The sequence below is a fragment of the Lampetra fluviatilis genome, chromosome 29 (genome assembly GCF_964198595.1).
Source record: "Lampetra fluviatilis chromosome 29, kcLamFluv1.1, whole genome shotgun sequence".
NCBI lineage: Eukaryota > Metazoa > Chordata > Hyperoartia > Petromyzontiformes > Petromyzontidae > Lampetra > Lampetra fluviatilis.
The window spans coordinates 7,220,783-7,234,822 of record NC_136303.1 but is presented as its reverse complement, the minus strand read 5'-3'; the positions used below and the strand labels follow the sequence as shown (position 1 = coordinate 7,234,822).

Genomic DNA, 14,040 nt, shown 5'->3' with positions numbered 1-14,040 from the left:
AGCCAACGGGTCTGGGGCCTGCTTGTTCAACCGAGTTCTAGGTCCAGCTTTGGTCCGAGTGACAAAAGGTCACGTGTGTACACAATGGCACTCGAGTGGGGCGCCTACCTGCGACGGCTTGCAAACTGTTTTCGCCATATGAAGCTTTCACGACCTGGCAAATGCCTTAACTCAAAGAGGCTTCCACTATGTGGTGCTATGATGATAACAAGTACTCTAGTTGTAAGAAGTTACGAAATGGCCATATAAGTAAACATTCCTTGAGGACAATGGTACCTAAGCTTCTGTATAGAGACTAGGACATCCATGTGCATCCTGTATCGTGTAAGTCATCACGCAACTGAATGTAGGATGTCATCACTGTATAAACACATTTTCACGAAGCGCGACCCTTGTGCAATTTCTGAGCGAGTTCGTCAACACCGTAAAAACGCAGTCCTTTGGAGACGTTTCAAATAGACCTTGATTTTAATGTAATAACATTCTGCATTTCATCCTTTTGTATTCAATTTCAAATAAGTTACGTAAAATAAATGCATGTACCATTTACACACATTGCTTCTATTCGCTTGAATTTTAATCCATCGAGGCTGCATGAAATGCGCCTTGATCAAAAATCAATACAGCCACATCCATCGTGATGAACCTGGACACATGGCTTGCTTGAGTAAAAAGGTGCGACATCCAGACGACCAGACTTCAACCCCTTCCGGCAGCGGTTACCAACGACCGGCCTTGCTTACCGGCACTCCCCACAAGGCCATGGTGAACTGTAACAGACTACGACGATTTCACAAAACACCGTATTTTTACTGCGTGGTGATCCGCTATTATATGTTTTTGACAATCGTCCGCAGATCCGGAGAGGTTGAGAACCGCTACCTTAGAGGAAGCCAAATCGAACCAAAACTTTTTTTTCTTCTAGTGGATAGTCACAAGAGTCAAGATTAATGCAAGTCCTGGAGGGAAACAAACGTAGCTTTGAAAGCAGATGCTGCATCAATGTAGCATTCGTTCATTACTAACCGATCATGGATGCCTCACTCAAAGCATCCAGAATACACATCCCTATCGCAGCTGGCTACTTCCAGAAGCAACATAATTTATGAGCCAATCACCTGCTGATGTGCCTAATTTTCATTAGATCTTTCAAGCTAAGCAGGCTTCAGCCAAGATAATAAGTGCACGGGATCGGCCACCACCATGAGTGCGCGCTGAAGGCTGTCTTAGGTGGCTTCTGAGCTGTGTTCAGGTGGTGGCCAGCAGAGGGAAGTTCATACAAATCCATTGTTTTACCGTACTTCTATCTTGAAGTAAGATCAAATAAACCCAATGAGCCACGCAACATTAAGAGTCCCTTATCCAGCAGCGTACGGACAAAACGGCTGTAAGCGTGCACACTTTCAGTTGTGTGAAATAAAAAGGCAGACTTAGTATGCATATTCCAATACATATTTGTTAACAATGCTTTTTTTTCCCATTGTCAAACAAACCGACACGAAGAGTAAAAAGAGTTTCTTACAACAGAGTCGCCCTTCTGACCGATTTGCAATGTACATTATTTGTAGTGGGGTTCAGCTCACAGCTCCTTGCGAGCCATTAGTTTATCAGCACCACCCCGGGTGGTCAACGATATCAATAATTTTCTTAAAATAATTGTATCTCGAGATCGCAAAACATCCATGATAGCACGGTGACCGGTAGCTCTTGTTTGGAAGGGCATTAAAGAAGGGCATCGTACATTTTTTATGTAATAATCAAGTACGCATGTAAAGCAAGACAGTATATCCACGAAAGCATTCTGCCCCACTGTCAATTCTGGAAGCTATTTGCCACTCCAGGTGTTTGCCCACAAAACCCCCCTGGCTCAAGACCAAACAGGGTGGAAGGTCTTCCCTTCTTCACGCTTGTGCCGAGACTGTCAGAGACGCGCGGGAGTAATGTCGGCGCGCGGTTGACGCTTCATTGGACGAGCACGGCGAAAGAGACTCAGACGTCGTAGAAAAGCCTGGCCAGCTGGTAGCGGATGAAGAATGCAACTGCACTGCCCAATACCTGCAATGCACATACAAGACAAGGACCCCCCCCCAACGTATAGCCTTTAACAGACTGTAGGTGCAAGTACATTTCACGAGCACCTATGCAGGCCGGCACAGCACATGAGGGGGTGGACGGCCAGCACCACGCCCGGGCCGCCTTGGTCTCCCCAGTGGCGATGTTTACACATCGCATCAGGTACTCATTTGAGGCTGAGTAGACCTAGGAGAGGCCCAGGACCGGTTTAGATATTCGTCATTGGTGTTGGCCGTGAGCGGGAATCAAACTCTGGGTGCCCGGTTCGTAGCGCAGCGCGCTCACCAATACACCACCGCTCTCCATTTGTCCACATACACACGCACACACACGCATAAATACAAAGCTTGGTTATACTGGTAGGAACGAAGTGGACCAGACCACCAATAGATTATATCGTCCGTCCGTCCGTCCGTCCGTCAACATCGCCCCCTACTGCAAACACTTGGCATGACCCTGTCCGACAAGATGGCCGCCCGCTCCCCCTGTGATGTGAATTAAACAAGATGGCCGTCGCTTCCGGCGCCTCACGGCGAAACTTTTTGATCGACTGACTATGGGCGAACTCATTTATTCTGGTGGGTGAACAGTGGCGGGGAGGGGTGGAGCAGGAATTGATGATAAAAACAAACTTGCACCATCGTTACAGCTGCCGCGACGAGAGATGTGGGAGGAGAAGCGGCGACCGCTGCCTTGCAGGTGAGAGGTGCGTGTGTGTGTGTGCGCGTGCGTGCGTGTGTGTGCGTGTGTATGCGCGTGTGTGTGCGTGTCTGTGTGTGCGTGTGTGCGTGCGTGTGTGTATATGTGTGACTGTGTGCGTGTGTGTGCGTGCGTGTGTGCGTGTCCGGCCCACTCGAGCGGCGTGATGAATGGGCGCTATTGGGCTTCGGATCGTTATTCACGGCGAACTGGAAGCGTAGCAACACAACTTCATTACGTGTGCGTGTGCGTGCGTGCATGTGTGTGTACGTGTGTGTGTGTGCGTGCGGTGTGTGTGTGTATGTGTGTGTGCGTGTGTACGTGTATGTGCGTGTGTGTGTGCGCGTGTGTGTGCGGTCGATATCCCTGTACCGGTATTAGTATTATTCCTACCAGCCCACCCCGCAGGGTCCTGTTTGCAACACAAGACCCCTGAGGCAATTGTGGTTAGCGAGCACCTATTAAAGCCAGCAGGGTGCATGAGCAGATCGCGTGGCCAGCGACATTCCCTGGCTGCCTTTATCTTCCCAGCGCTGATGTGTACACACTGCGACGGGGGCTCACATAAAAAGTGAGTTGACACTGCGGAAGTCCAGGGCATGGAGAGATACCACTCGCCACTGATGTTAAATATGGCCGGGTTATCAAACAAAGGGCTCTGGCTTATTAGTGAAGTTCTAAAACCACTAGATCACCACTCCCCATTGTTTAATGTGGACCATTAGTTTCAAGGTGGATTTAATACCAGAGGTTCTCCAGTAAGGATCGACTTGCGGTTGTCCAAAGGTGTTGCAATTTATTCAAAGCGCCAGAGCCGTAGCTTACAGGGTCTTCGGCTGTGCTCAATAACGATTTGCGCGACTTCAGGTGGTAATAACACAGAGCATAAAAATTATTTCACTTCGCTTTTGAAAACGATGGCCACGTGCGCGTTCGTCACGGTGAAAGTGTCCGGCACGGTCTAGCTTGCGCGCGAGGCTTAGAACGCGCCCCCGAGTGCTCGCGCGCGTTCACACATCTCACCTGCAGCAGAAGCATGGTGACGGTGAGCGTCTGTTCGTGCACCGGGCCCAGCGCTTTGAGCACGAGGTTGATGAGCGTCAGGTTGTTGCACTCCGTGTACTTGCCGTCCTCGCCAACGTCGTGCCGCACCTCCACGAGCCGCAGCCTCTCCCCGACCTGTACGGCGGGGCGGAGTGGGGGGGGGGGGGATCCAGGGCTTAAACTTCCCTTTTAGAAATGTATCACGCGTTCACATATTATTATTATGATTAAGATTGGTTTAACACGAAGGCTTTCGCGACCAATATTATTCATAATAAACGTTTTTTTGGGTTAGATTGCATAAATATAAATGTGTCGTTAACCCACCACCACCCGACACAGCCAATCGGTAAGGTTTGTCGTGTAAAAAAAATGTGCCAATTAGTTAGTACTTCAGCACACCGGTGTGTTGGAGTGTAAACCCACAACATTTACAAGTTGAGTACGACGTTTCGCTGGCGATTACAACCAACTTCACCAGGCGATTTGCCAGGATTGTGAATACGTCTTCCCGTTTCATTCAAGATTGCTTGGGTAAACAAGCGAAGTAATCATAATAATGGTAAAAAGTATCACGAGCACAGACAAAAGGCAAGCGGGTACATGGCGTGCCAAAATTCTTCTCGGAACGGCATTGCCGACTGTCCCGGCTGAAATTAAGCACTGCGGGTGTGCACTGTGATGCTGCTGCATGGGAGAGAGGAATCACGACCCTTTACACGCTAGGGGGCAGCACTTTCCCACTGCTGCAGAGTAAAAGGTTGTCACGTGACTACCAGATAACATTTAATTCTCAATACAGGGACTCCTCTACTTACGAACGAGAGGTCTGTTCGTAAGTCGATATGTTTGCAAGTACAACTTTACGCCTGTCGATTCCAAACATGTTGTACTTAATGCACACTAAATACGGGGCATGGCTTTAAAAGTTCTATAATCTCCTATAGATGTAGATGCCACTGGTTCTTGATGTTCTGCAGATGTAGATACCACCACCCCCATCTATTGTGCGGAGGTTGAACTTATGGCTATCAGGCCTAACAGGCAACTAGATAAACATAGAGGTTTGTTCGTATCTCTGAAAGTCCTTAAGTAGAATGTTCGTAAGTAGAGGAGTCTCTGTAGCTGGAATTTAGGCCATTTAAGCACAGAACCAAATTTCATGAGATTTTTATTTGCACAAATTGGTGACTGGGCTGAGACCATGAACTCACTAAATCTGAGAATCAGGTTTAATCAACAAGCAGATGCCCGGATATGAAACCAGGTTCTCTCAGTCGTGCAATCTCAGCGCTCTGACCACCGACCTTAAACGGTGTGCGAATATAAAAAACAATAATTGCCCCGGTTATATTCTAGTTGGGCTATTGTCATCAGTCATAATATGAAGACATTTAAATCTGGATCTCTTGCAGAGATAGCAGTGCCAGGAAACAGCCCTGGAATGATGTCACAGAATTACTATTGAAGTCATGTCAATAGGCATCTTTATACTTGCAGAAAATGCCTTTCAAATGCCCTGACAAGAGTAAATGTCACAAGGCAATAACTGTATATTTAAATTTTCAGATCTTGATTATGCGAAATTAAGTAAGAAAAAAATATGACTGTGCGTATGCACATTTATTAGTAACCAAGCTCAGAGCCATCAACTTGCTCCACTTGAGAACCTGGGTTAAAATCACGGATGGCTGCTTGAATTCACAGCCGGAAACTCGGCAGTGCCGGCTGAGTGTTACGAAATGATATTAGCCATGAGCTGCCTGGCCACATCACAGTGAGGACATTTACATCAGTTCTCTGTTTGCTAACCGAGAAGTGTGTTTTAAACTTTAGCGCTTACCTGCAGAATTGTCTTTCCAAGAGCTGAGAGTTCCGTTTGTTTGAATCTAGCAAAACTCATGTCAAGCTTGCCTGTTGCACGATTCAATCTGAAGTGAAGAAACAAAAAGTATCATCATCATCATCATCGCCATCGTCGCCATCACCATGACCACTCTGTGTTAACCAAACCATGCAAGTGTAAATTACGCCAGCGCTTGCTAAAATTCCAACCAGTGGTTAAACGAACACGTCCAGGTTGAAATACAATATCTTGAAGTGTCAAAATGACAACTGATACCAGGGGTTCATATTATTAGGTTTTTTTCGGTAAAGTCACGTAGATAAAAAATTAAAATTAATAAAAGTTAAAATAAAATAAAAATCACGACGTTTCGGAGGCAACACAAGCTTCCGTCTTCAGGTGGAACCGTCACAGCACGATTGCTGTATTTTTATTTTTATTTTACTTTTATTAATTTTTTTATCTACGTGACTTTACCGAAAAAAACCTAAGAATATGAATCCTTGCAGTCACGAAAGCTTCAAATCTAGAATTGATACCAGGGGGTTCTCAATCAGGCTTCCACTGACCCTAGAAGGTCGAAGGTTATTTAGGTTGTTTTTTTTTATCGCAGTTGCTGAACACATGCTCAGAGGACCACAGCTAACATCTGTGGCAATTGATATAAGGAGAAGTCCTCGACCTCTCCTAGGGTCGACAGCCTTAAATATGTGCCTGGTGCAATGTGTAAAACAACAACACTGGGGAGACAAAGGCATCCAGGCATCATGCTGGCCGCAACACCCGCTCGTTTCAGTTTCATTTATTAGGTATAGCCCTGTGAGCCATTCAGCTCTTGAATCGGGTGCAACCGCAACAAAAAAAACATGAAACAAAAACATGAACAAGAAAACATCTTAAAGTGACTATGTGCAAACAAAAAATCCAGGAAAAGACAGCAAAATATTCCACAAAAAGCACCGTACTCCAACTAATGGCCTTAACAGGTGCTCATTAACAGGACTTGCCCCAATAGTCCGTTAAAAAAGGGGTCCACGCGGGGGAGGGGGGGGTTCGTTGTCTTTGAACACGTGTACACACGCACCGGGGCAGGCGGTGGCGGGGACAGGGCACCAAGTGGAAGAGTTGGGGCACGGAGTAGATGAAGTTGGCCACCTGCGGCAGGAAAAAAAGCAGCATGGTCTTGCTGAAGTGGCCCAGGATTCCCACCACGGCGAACGTCATCCCGGCAAAGTAGCAGAACGTGTCGCCCACAAACACGCGCGAAGGGTACCTGACCGCACAGACGAGATGCACACGGAGGCACACGGATGCACGTGCACACGAGTGACGAGGCGACGAACGTTCCAGTCGCTAAAACGAGTGGGTGTGCGCACAGCAGGTGCGACTCACCAGTTGTGGTAGAGTAAGGCGAGAGTGGTGAAGAAGAATGGGAACATGAAGTAGAGTGAGAACATGTGGTCATCTCCGCAGTCTCCTGCAATGCAGACAGCATCCATGGCCAGTTATGTCCGTCGAGAAATTGAAATTGGTACTCGTTGAGGTGGCCCGGGTGACTCAAAGGCGAGAACACTGAACTAGGACCAATGAGATCCCGGAATGGAATTCGGGCAGTCACCGAGTGATTAAACAAAGTGTGCAGTCACCTAGTGATTAAATAAGGTTCTCAAATGTTTATTAAGTTAATGGTCTCCATTTGATCACCGACCAGGTGGCTTAGTGCTAGAGCGAGCGGCTCGCAATCAGAAGGTTGCAAGTTTGAAATGCTGGTTTGGGTCACTCAGCTCATCATCCCACTAAGGTTCATAAAATTATGTAGGGAATTCTTCAGTGGTTGTCCCCTATGGATAGACTCATGCCCACCATAGAAGCATGATTTACCATCACTGGCTCAGGGCTGTGAACAAACGACTAGCACAGCCTCAGTGTTCATTTGAGCAAGACATAACATTGACGTTTTGATTTAAAGAGAAAATGTAGCATCAGCTGTTGTTACTGGATGTGGAGCGTTCGTAACTCCTCGACAAGGGTATCATGTGCAGTGGTCGGTTACGTGACGGGCGACTTTCTTTGTACTTTCGTGAAGGAAATGGTCGCGCTTGCCGCGTACCGTTCGACCACAATTAAGCGCAGTTCCCGTTTGCTTTCAATGCAGACTTGCAGCCAGGCGATTCCCACATGGGATCTTACCATCGAGCTCAAGGAAGTTGAAGATGATGATGGAAGCAGAGATGAGCAGGGCCTGCCCAGCCTCGAGGCCATTAATCCCAGCGAGGATGTTGATGGCATTGGTGCAGAACACAGCCAGCATTCCCATGTAGACGTAGTACAGGACTCCTGCAGAGGAACGTAGCACACAGCAGTAGGATCTTAATCACCCGGAGGTTTCGAAGATGATCGATTTCGTAGAGGCTGTAAACCCACAGGCACTTTAGCAACCTCCATTGAGCGCGGTTGACGATGTACGGTGCAAAAAAAGTTTAATATCCAGACAGGCAGTCCTCGACTTGCAAACACCCGACTTACGAACACCTCACTTATGAACACCTCACTTACGAACACCTCACTTACGAACACCTCGCTTATGAACACCTCACTTACGAAAACCTCACTTATGAACACCTCACTTATGAACACCTCACTTATGAACACCTCACTTACGAAAACCTCACTTATGAACACCTCACTTATGAACACCTCACTTACGAACACCTCACTTACGAACACCTCACTTACGAACACCTCACTTACGAACACCTCACTTACGAACACCTCACTTACGAAAACCTCACTTATGAACACCTGCACTCAAGAACCAACTTTCATGAAATATATATTTTTCACATTGAACTTTCACTTGCAAACTGAAACGCCGAACTATTTTGTTCAGCGGAGCTATGGAATGAGTAATAAAACGGATTATTTTCTATTTGTTTCATTTATTTTATGTTTTATTTATGATACAGTATTTTTTTGTGTTACATGCAAATCTACAACATTTCGTATTATTTATGAGTTTAATAATGCTTCCCTTTTTTGTTGAACCATAACAGATTGCATAACACTGACCGTATGGGCATTTAAAGACAGTACCTTGCTGTGTTCCGACTTAAGAAACAACTGCACTTACGAACGGGTCCCAGCAACTAATTTACGTTCGTAAGCCAAGCACTGGCCCGTACGTACATCCGGGCCGTACCTACCGAGCTCAAGGTGCATGCCGAGCAGCGGGCGCAGCGGGTAGGGCACGACCACGAGCGTGCGCCCAAAGTGCAGGAAGTAGACGGCGAGCAGGGGCAGCGAAGCGGCTGAGGGCAGCAGCAGCTTGTGGCGCCAGCGCAGGTTGAGCACGTCGTCGGCGAAGCCCAGGAAGATCATGCAGCAGATGGCGAGCAGGGCACCGAGCAGCCCCACGAACTGGGGGGCAGGGAGGGGGGCGATGGTGGCACAGGCAGTAACGATCAACCTTGGACCACAACCCTGCCAGAGATTCGATGAATTGTCACGATTCGGGGAGTTTTTGCGATTCGACTCGACAATCAATCGTTTTTTTTCTTGTTATCACCGTCTCTTTTGTATTGTGTGTATCATTTATGTTCAGTTGCACAGTTCTGTCCACTTCGTTAGGAGTATTTTGCTATTGTCTTGTGTATTTTGGTAACGTGCCCAGGAATATCATGCAGCAGATGGCGAGCAGGGCACCGAGTAGCCCCACAAACTGGGGGGCAGGGAGGGGGGCGATGGTGGCACAGGCAGTAACGATCAACCTTGGACCACAACCCCGCCAGAGATTCGATGAATTGTCACGATTCGGGGAGTTTTTGCGATTCGACTTGACAATCAATCGTTTTTTGCTTGTTATCACCGTCTCTTTTGTATTGTATCATTTTTGTTTCAGTTGCACAGTTCTGTCCACTTCGTTAGGAGTATTTTGCTATTGTCTTGTGTATTTTGGTAACGTGCCCAGCAAGATCATGCAACAGATGGCGAGCAGGGCACCGAGCAGCACCACAAACTGGGAGGTTGGCGGGGAAGGTGGCACAGGCAGTAACAATCAACCTTGGACCACAACCCCGCCAGAGATTCGATGAATTGTCACGATTCGGGGAGTTTTTGCGATTCGACTTGACAATCAATCGTTTTTTTTTTGTTATCACCGTCTCTTTTGTATTGTGCGTATCATTTTTGTTTCAGTTGCACAGTTCTGTTCACTTCATTAGGAGTATTTTGCTATTGTCTTGTGTATTTTGGTAATGTGCCCTGGAGGATCATGCAGCAGATGGCGAGCAGGGCACCGAGCAGCCCCACAAACTGGGAGGTTGGCGGGGAAGGTGGCACAGGCAGTAAGGATCAACCTTGGACCACAATCCTGCCAGAGATTCGATGAATTGTCACGATTTGGGGAAGTTTTTACGATTTGTCTTGTTATCGCTGTCCCTCTTTTGTATTGTGCGTATCATTTTTGTCTCATTTGCAGAGTTTTTTCCGCTTTGTTAGGAGTATTTTGATATTGTCTTTTGTATTTTGGTAACACGCAACAAGCAAAAAGTTAAAAAATTAGGCCAAGTCTAGAATCGTCATACGATTAAACCACATGAAAATTTGCCATAATGATTTACCTCTGAATAGTTGACTTGCTCATGATGATAAAAAAATATATTTTGGGCGATACTTTTAGGAATAATTTAGAGAACATAATGAATATACTGCACATGGTAATGTAATCCACATGAGTTCAAAACTAAAAACCCAAAGGATCCATTAACTTTCAGCATTATACAAGAAATTATCAATGCCCTCAGCTAGCTTGTCAATTTCATTGTGGTAATGGAGGTACAGTGATCCCTCGTTTATCGCGGTTAATGGGGACCGGAACCCCTCGCGATAGGTGAAAATCCGCGAAGTAGGATTGGCCCCCTAGGAATTTCCGTATGTGTGTGTGGGTACCAGAATGTATAAAATATGTACATTTATACTTTATATATATATTTGACTTAAATCTATTTAATTATAAAACCTTAATATTATACATTCACTCTCTCTCTCTCTCTCATACGATACGTATTATGGTGTTCTACATTCACCAATGACAGTAGTATCTTGAGAATTGACTCCAGTAATGACGACGACGACAATAACGATGACAATGACGACGATGACAGACCTGTGCAGTTCGATGAATGTGATGATGAATGATGATGATGATGGTGTTACTGCACAGGTATAATGAGGCCTTTAAATCAGTTCGAAAAATCCGCGATGCACTGAGGCCGCGAAACTTGAACCGCAAAGTGGCGAGGGATTACTGTAATCTCACCTGGTCATGAGGGAAGTTTGTGCATCCTTCGCCGATCCAACAACCCAAGAAAGGTACGGGGATGAAGCAGAAGAGAATGAGGAGGAAGACAGCGCCGCTCACCACGCCCAGAGACTCGGGACTGCCACGTACACAACAAATACAAAACATCTTAAATTTCGATTTAAAGCTTTCGTGACTGTAGGGATTCATCTTCTTGGTTCTTTCGGTAAAGTCACGTAGAAGAGAAATAATAAAATAATAAAAATAAAACAATAAAATTCTCACGACGTTTCAGCCACAACGCAAAAATTATCACGAAACGTCGTGAGAATTTGATTATGTTTTAGTTTTATTATTTGATTATTTCCCTTCTACGTGACTTTACCGAAAGAACCAAGAAGACACAACCTCTTGTTTTGACTATCCAGACTCTTGCAGGAAGTGCTGTTTGCAAGCACCTATAACAACCATAAAAAATGTTTTACCAAGTCACACTGAGCTATTCAGCTCTTTTTCAGAAGTGACCTGGTCACAAATGATAGCTCAACGAAGTGGCTTATCCCGTGGAAATTTATAGCAGCCAAATGCTCTAAATGCTTGTTTCTAAATGTGGAGGGAAAACCCAGAGGACCTAGAAAAAAATCTACGCAACCACGGGGAAAACATGCAAACTCCAAATATAGAGGTGTCAGGGTGCAACCCACAACCTCCTGCACGAGGCAGTGATGTGCATACACTGCACCAGCGACTCATGTGAGGCTGAGTCGACCTAGTGGAACGGCAACGATTCAGATAATCACCACGGATTCAAACTGCAGTCGAGAATCAAACATGGATCGCCGGGTTCGTAACATTGTGCGTCGATCACTTCGCTGTCACTCTATAGAAGTCCGATCCTTTGTGGGACTGCCAATACCCACATAAGTACCCACGGGACAATGTGATCTGTGAACTCAATTTAAACTAAAGAAAATCTGGTGCTTGTTCCTTTCACGATACGCATATTTATTATTTGCAATACATCAGTTAAAACAATGTGATAAACGGCACAACAAAACCAATGTTGAGAGATTTTTTTTTTAATCAAGATATGCAAGAATTCAGAAAACACGACAAATCTCCATGACGTTTCACTGGTGGTTGCAACCAGCTTCATCAGGCAATTTTCCAGAATTGTCAAGATGTCGTCATGTTTCGGTCTTATATAGAGTAAAGGTGATGTCATCGCTGTGAGCCTTGTTAATGTATATACTGTAGTCATATAAATTACAACGAATTACGTTAATGTTTGTAATCACCAGTGAAACGCCGTTCTCGAATTGTAAACGTTGCGGGTTTACTCTCCAACACACCGGTGTTCTGAAGTAGGAACTTAATTGGGCACGTGTTAAGTGACAAACATTACTAATTGGCTGCGTCGGGTGTGTTGATCGGTCACATTTATATTTAGACGATCTAACGCAAAGAAAAAAATGTCCCTTTATTATGGAGATTGGTCGTGAAAACTCGTTTAAAAGAGCGCACGTGCAAGTGTTGTCATCACATCTACGCCTCTATTTAAGGAACGAAACAGGTGGACTTCTCCACAAATCTGGCAGTCGCCTGATGAAGCTGGTCGTAATTACTGGCGAAACGTCGTACTTAGATTGTAAGTGTTGTGGCTTGGCTCTCCAACACACCGGTGTTGCTGTACTAGTGACTAATTATCCACGTTGTTTACGTGACAAACCTTACTAATTGACAGTGTTGGCTGTTGGCGGGTTTATCGACACATTTATATATTTACGCGATCAAATAATAAAACACCTGCATTATTATGGACGCTTACACTTTCTTGTCGTCCGTCTTGTTGAGATCTCTGCCGCACAGGTTTGCCGCGAGGAAATGCGGGCAGAAAGCCGGGATGAGACGCAAGGTGGCCGCAAAGCCCGCGACGGACGCGCACACGTTAATGAGCAGCGGGTAGAGGCTTGTATGCGCCATGGTGACCCGGGAAGTAGGGGGGGAGGGGGGTGGTGGTGGTGTCCGCTGCACCTGCGCTCAGACCGGAAGTGTTCTAGTCGAGGCCGCTGCGCACTCGAACCTCGGCAAAACGCGCTAGGCCGCGCGCAGTCTGCGGGCGGCGGAGGCCCAAACGTTGAGCGGGGCTCGTCAATGATAACTCGAATAAAAGTCGCTTCAAATAACTCGCACACGAGACACTTAGACGCGCCGATGAGCACCGACGAAGACGAATCGAAGAGCGCCGTGCCCCGAGTCCGCGGTGTTTCGTGTCGGCGCTGGGACGCGGCGATTGGTCGCGCAGCTGGAGCCAATGGCAGCGCGACGAGTGGCGATATATCGCGATATTCACGATATATCGCGCGACATCCCGCGATATATCGCGTTATATCGCGATATAAAGAAATTGTCTCGCGGACCGCGCAGTGAAGAGCTGCGTGCAGTGGCTGTGGGTCTCTTGTCCCTAAGGTCACCGTCAAAATAGCACAGCTGTCAACAACCCGGTTTATACCCCGCATTCTTGTACGGGTGAAATTTAGTTTTTCAGGTCCATAGGGCGTACAGCCGTGTTTTTTGTTGTTGTTGTTGTGGCGTATTTGTTTGTGTTTCTCCCTTGTGATGGGACTTTGTAGGATGAACGTTGAGATTTATAAAGGGCACGGGGTGACCCATAAGGTCTGAATTGGTCTCGAAAAAGGTAGGCACTGATAAGTGGTTTGACAGGTATGGAGTAATGTAGTAATGTATCGTTGTGTATAATGTAGTGTATAGTGGTGTATAGTAACATACCTTTCAACCCATACGGTTTACCCCTTATTCTTGTACGGATGAAATTGAGTGTTTAGGTCCATACGGCGTACAGCCGTTTCAATTCTAGCAAAAAAATGTGTCTATTTGTGTTTCTCTCTTGTGATGGGTCTTTGCAGGATGAACGTTGAGATTTATAAGGGCACGGGGTGACCGATAAGGTCTGATTTGGTCTGTAAAAAGGTAGATACTGATAAGGGGTGTACAGATGTTAAATAATTGTGAGCAAATGGGAAAGCAGTGAGGATCACGTGAATTCAGTTCCTCGGGA

At 46.2% G+C, this 14,040-nt stretch overlaps 1 protein-coding gene across 1 annotated transcript; it reads right to left on the bottom strand.

The window, feature by feature from the left end:
• Positions 1 to 451: 451 nt before the first annotated feature.
• DPAGT1 (dolichyl-phosphate N-acetylglucosaminephosphotransferase 1) lies at positions 452 to 13,262 on the bottom strand. The gene is made up of 9 exons (XM_078870087.1): positions 12,790 to 13,262; positions 10,980 to 11,100; positions 8,866 to 9,079; positions 7,853 to 7,999; positions 7,055 to 7,139; positions 6,747 to 6,935; positions 5,660 to 5,747; positions 3,796 to 3,951; positions 452 to 2,055 (listed from the first exon to the last, which is right to left on the bottom strand). Exons 1-9 carry the CDS (start codon positions 12,942 to 12,944, stop codon positions 1,990 to 1,992), a joined length of 1,221 nt encoding a protein of 406 aa, XP_078726213.1. The 5' UTR covers positions 12,945 to 13,262; the 3' UTR covers positions 452 to 1,989.
• Positions 13,263 to 14,040: the final 778 nt, after the last annotated feature.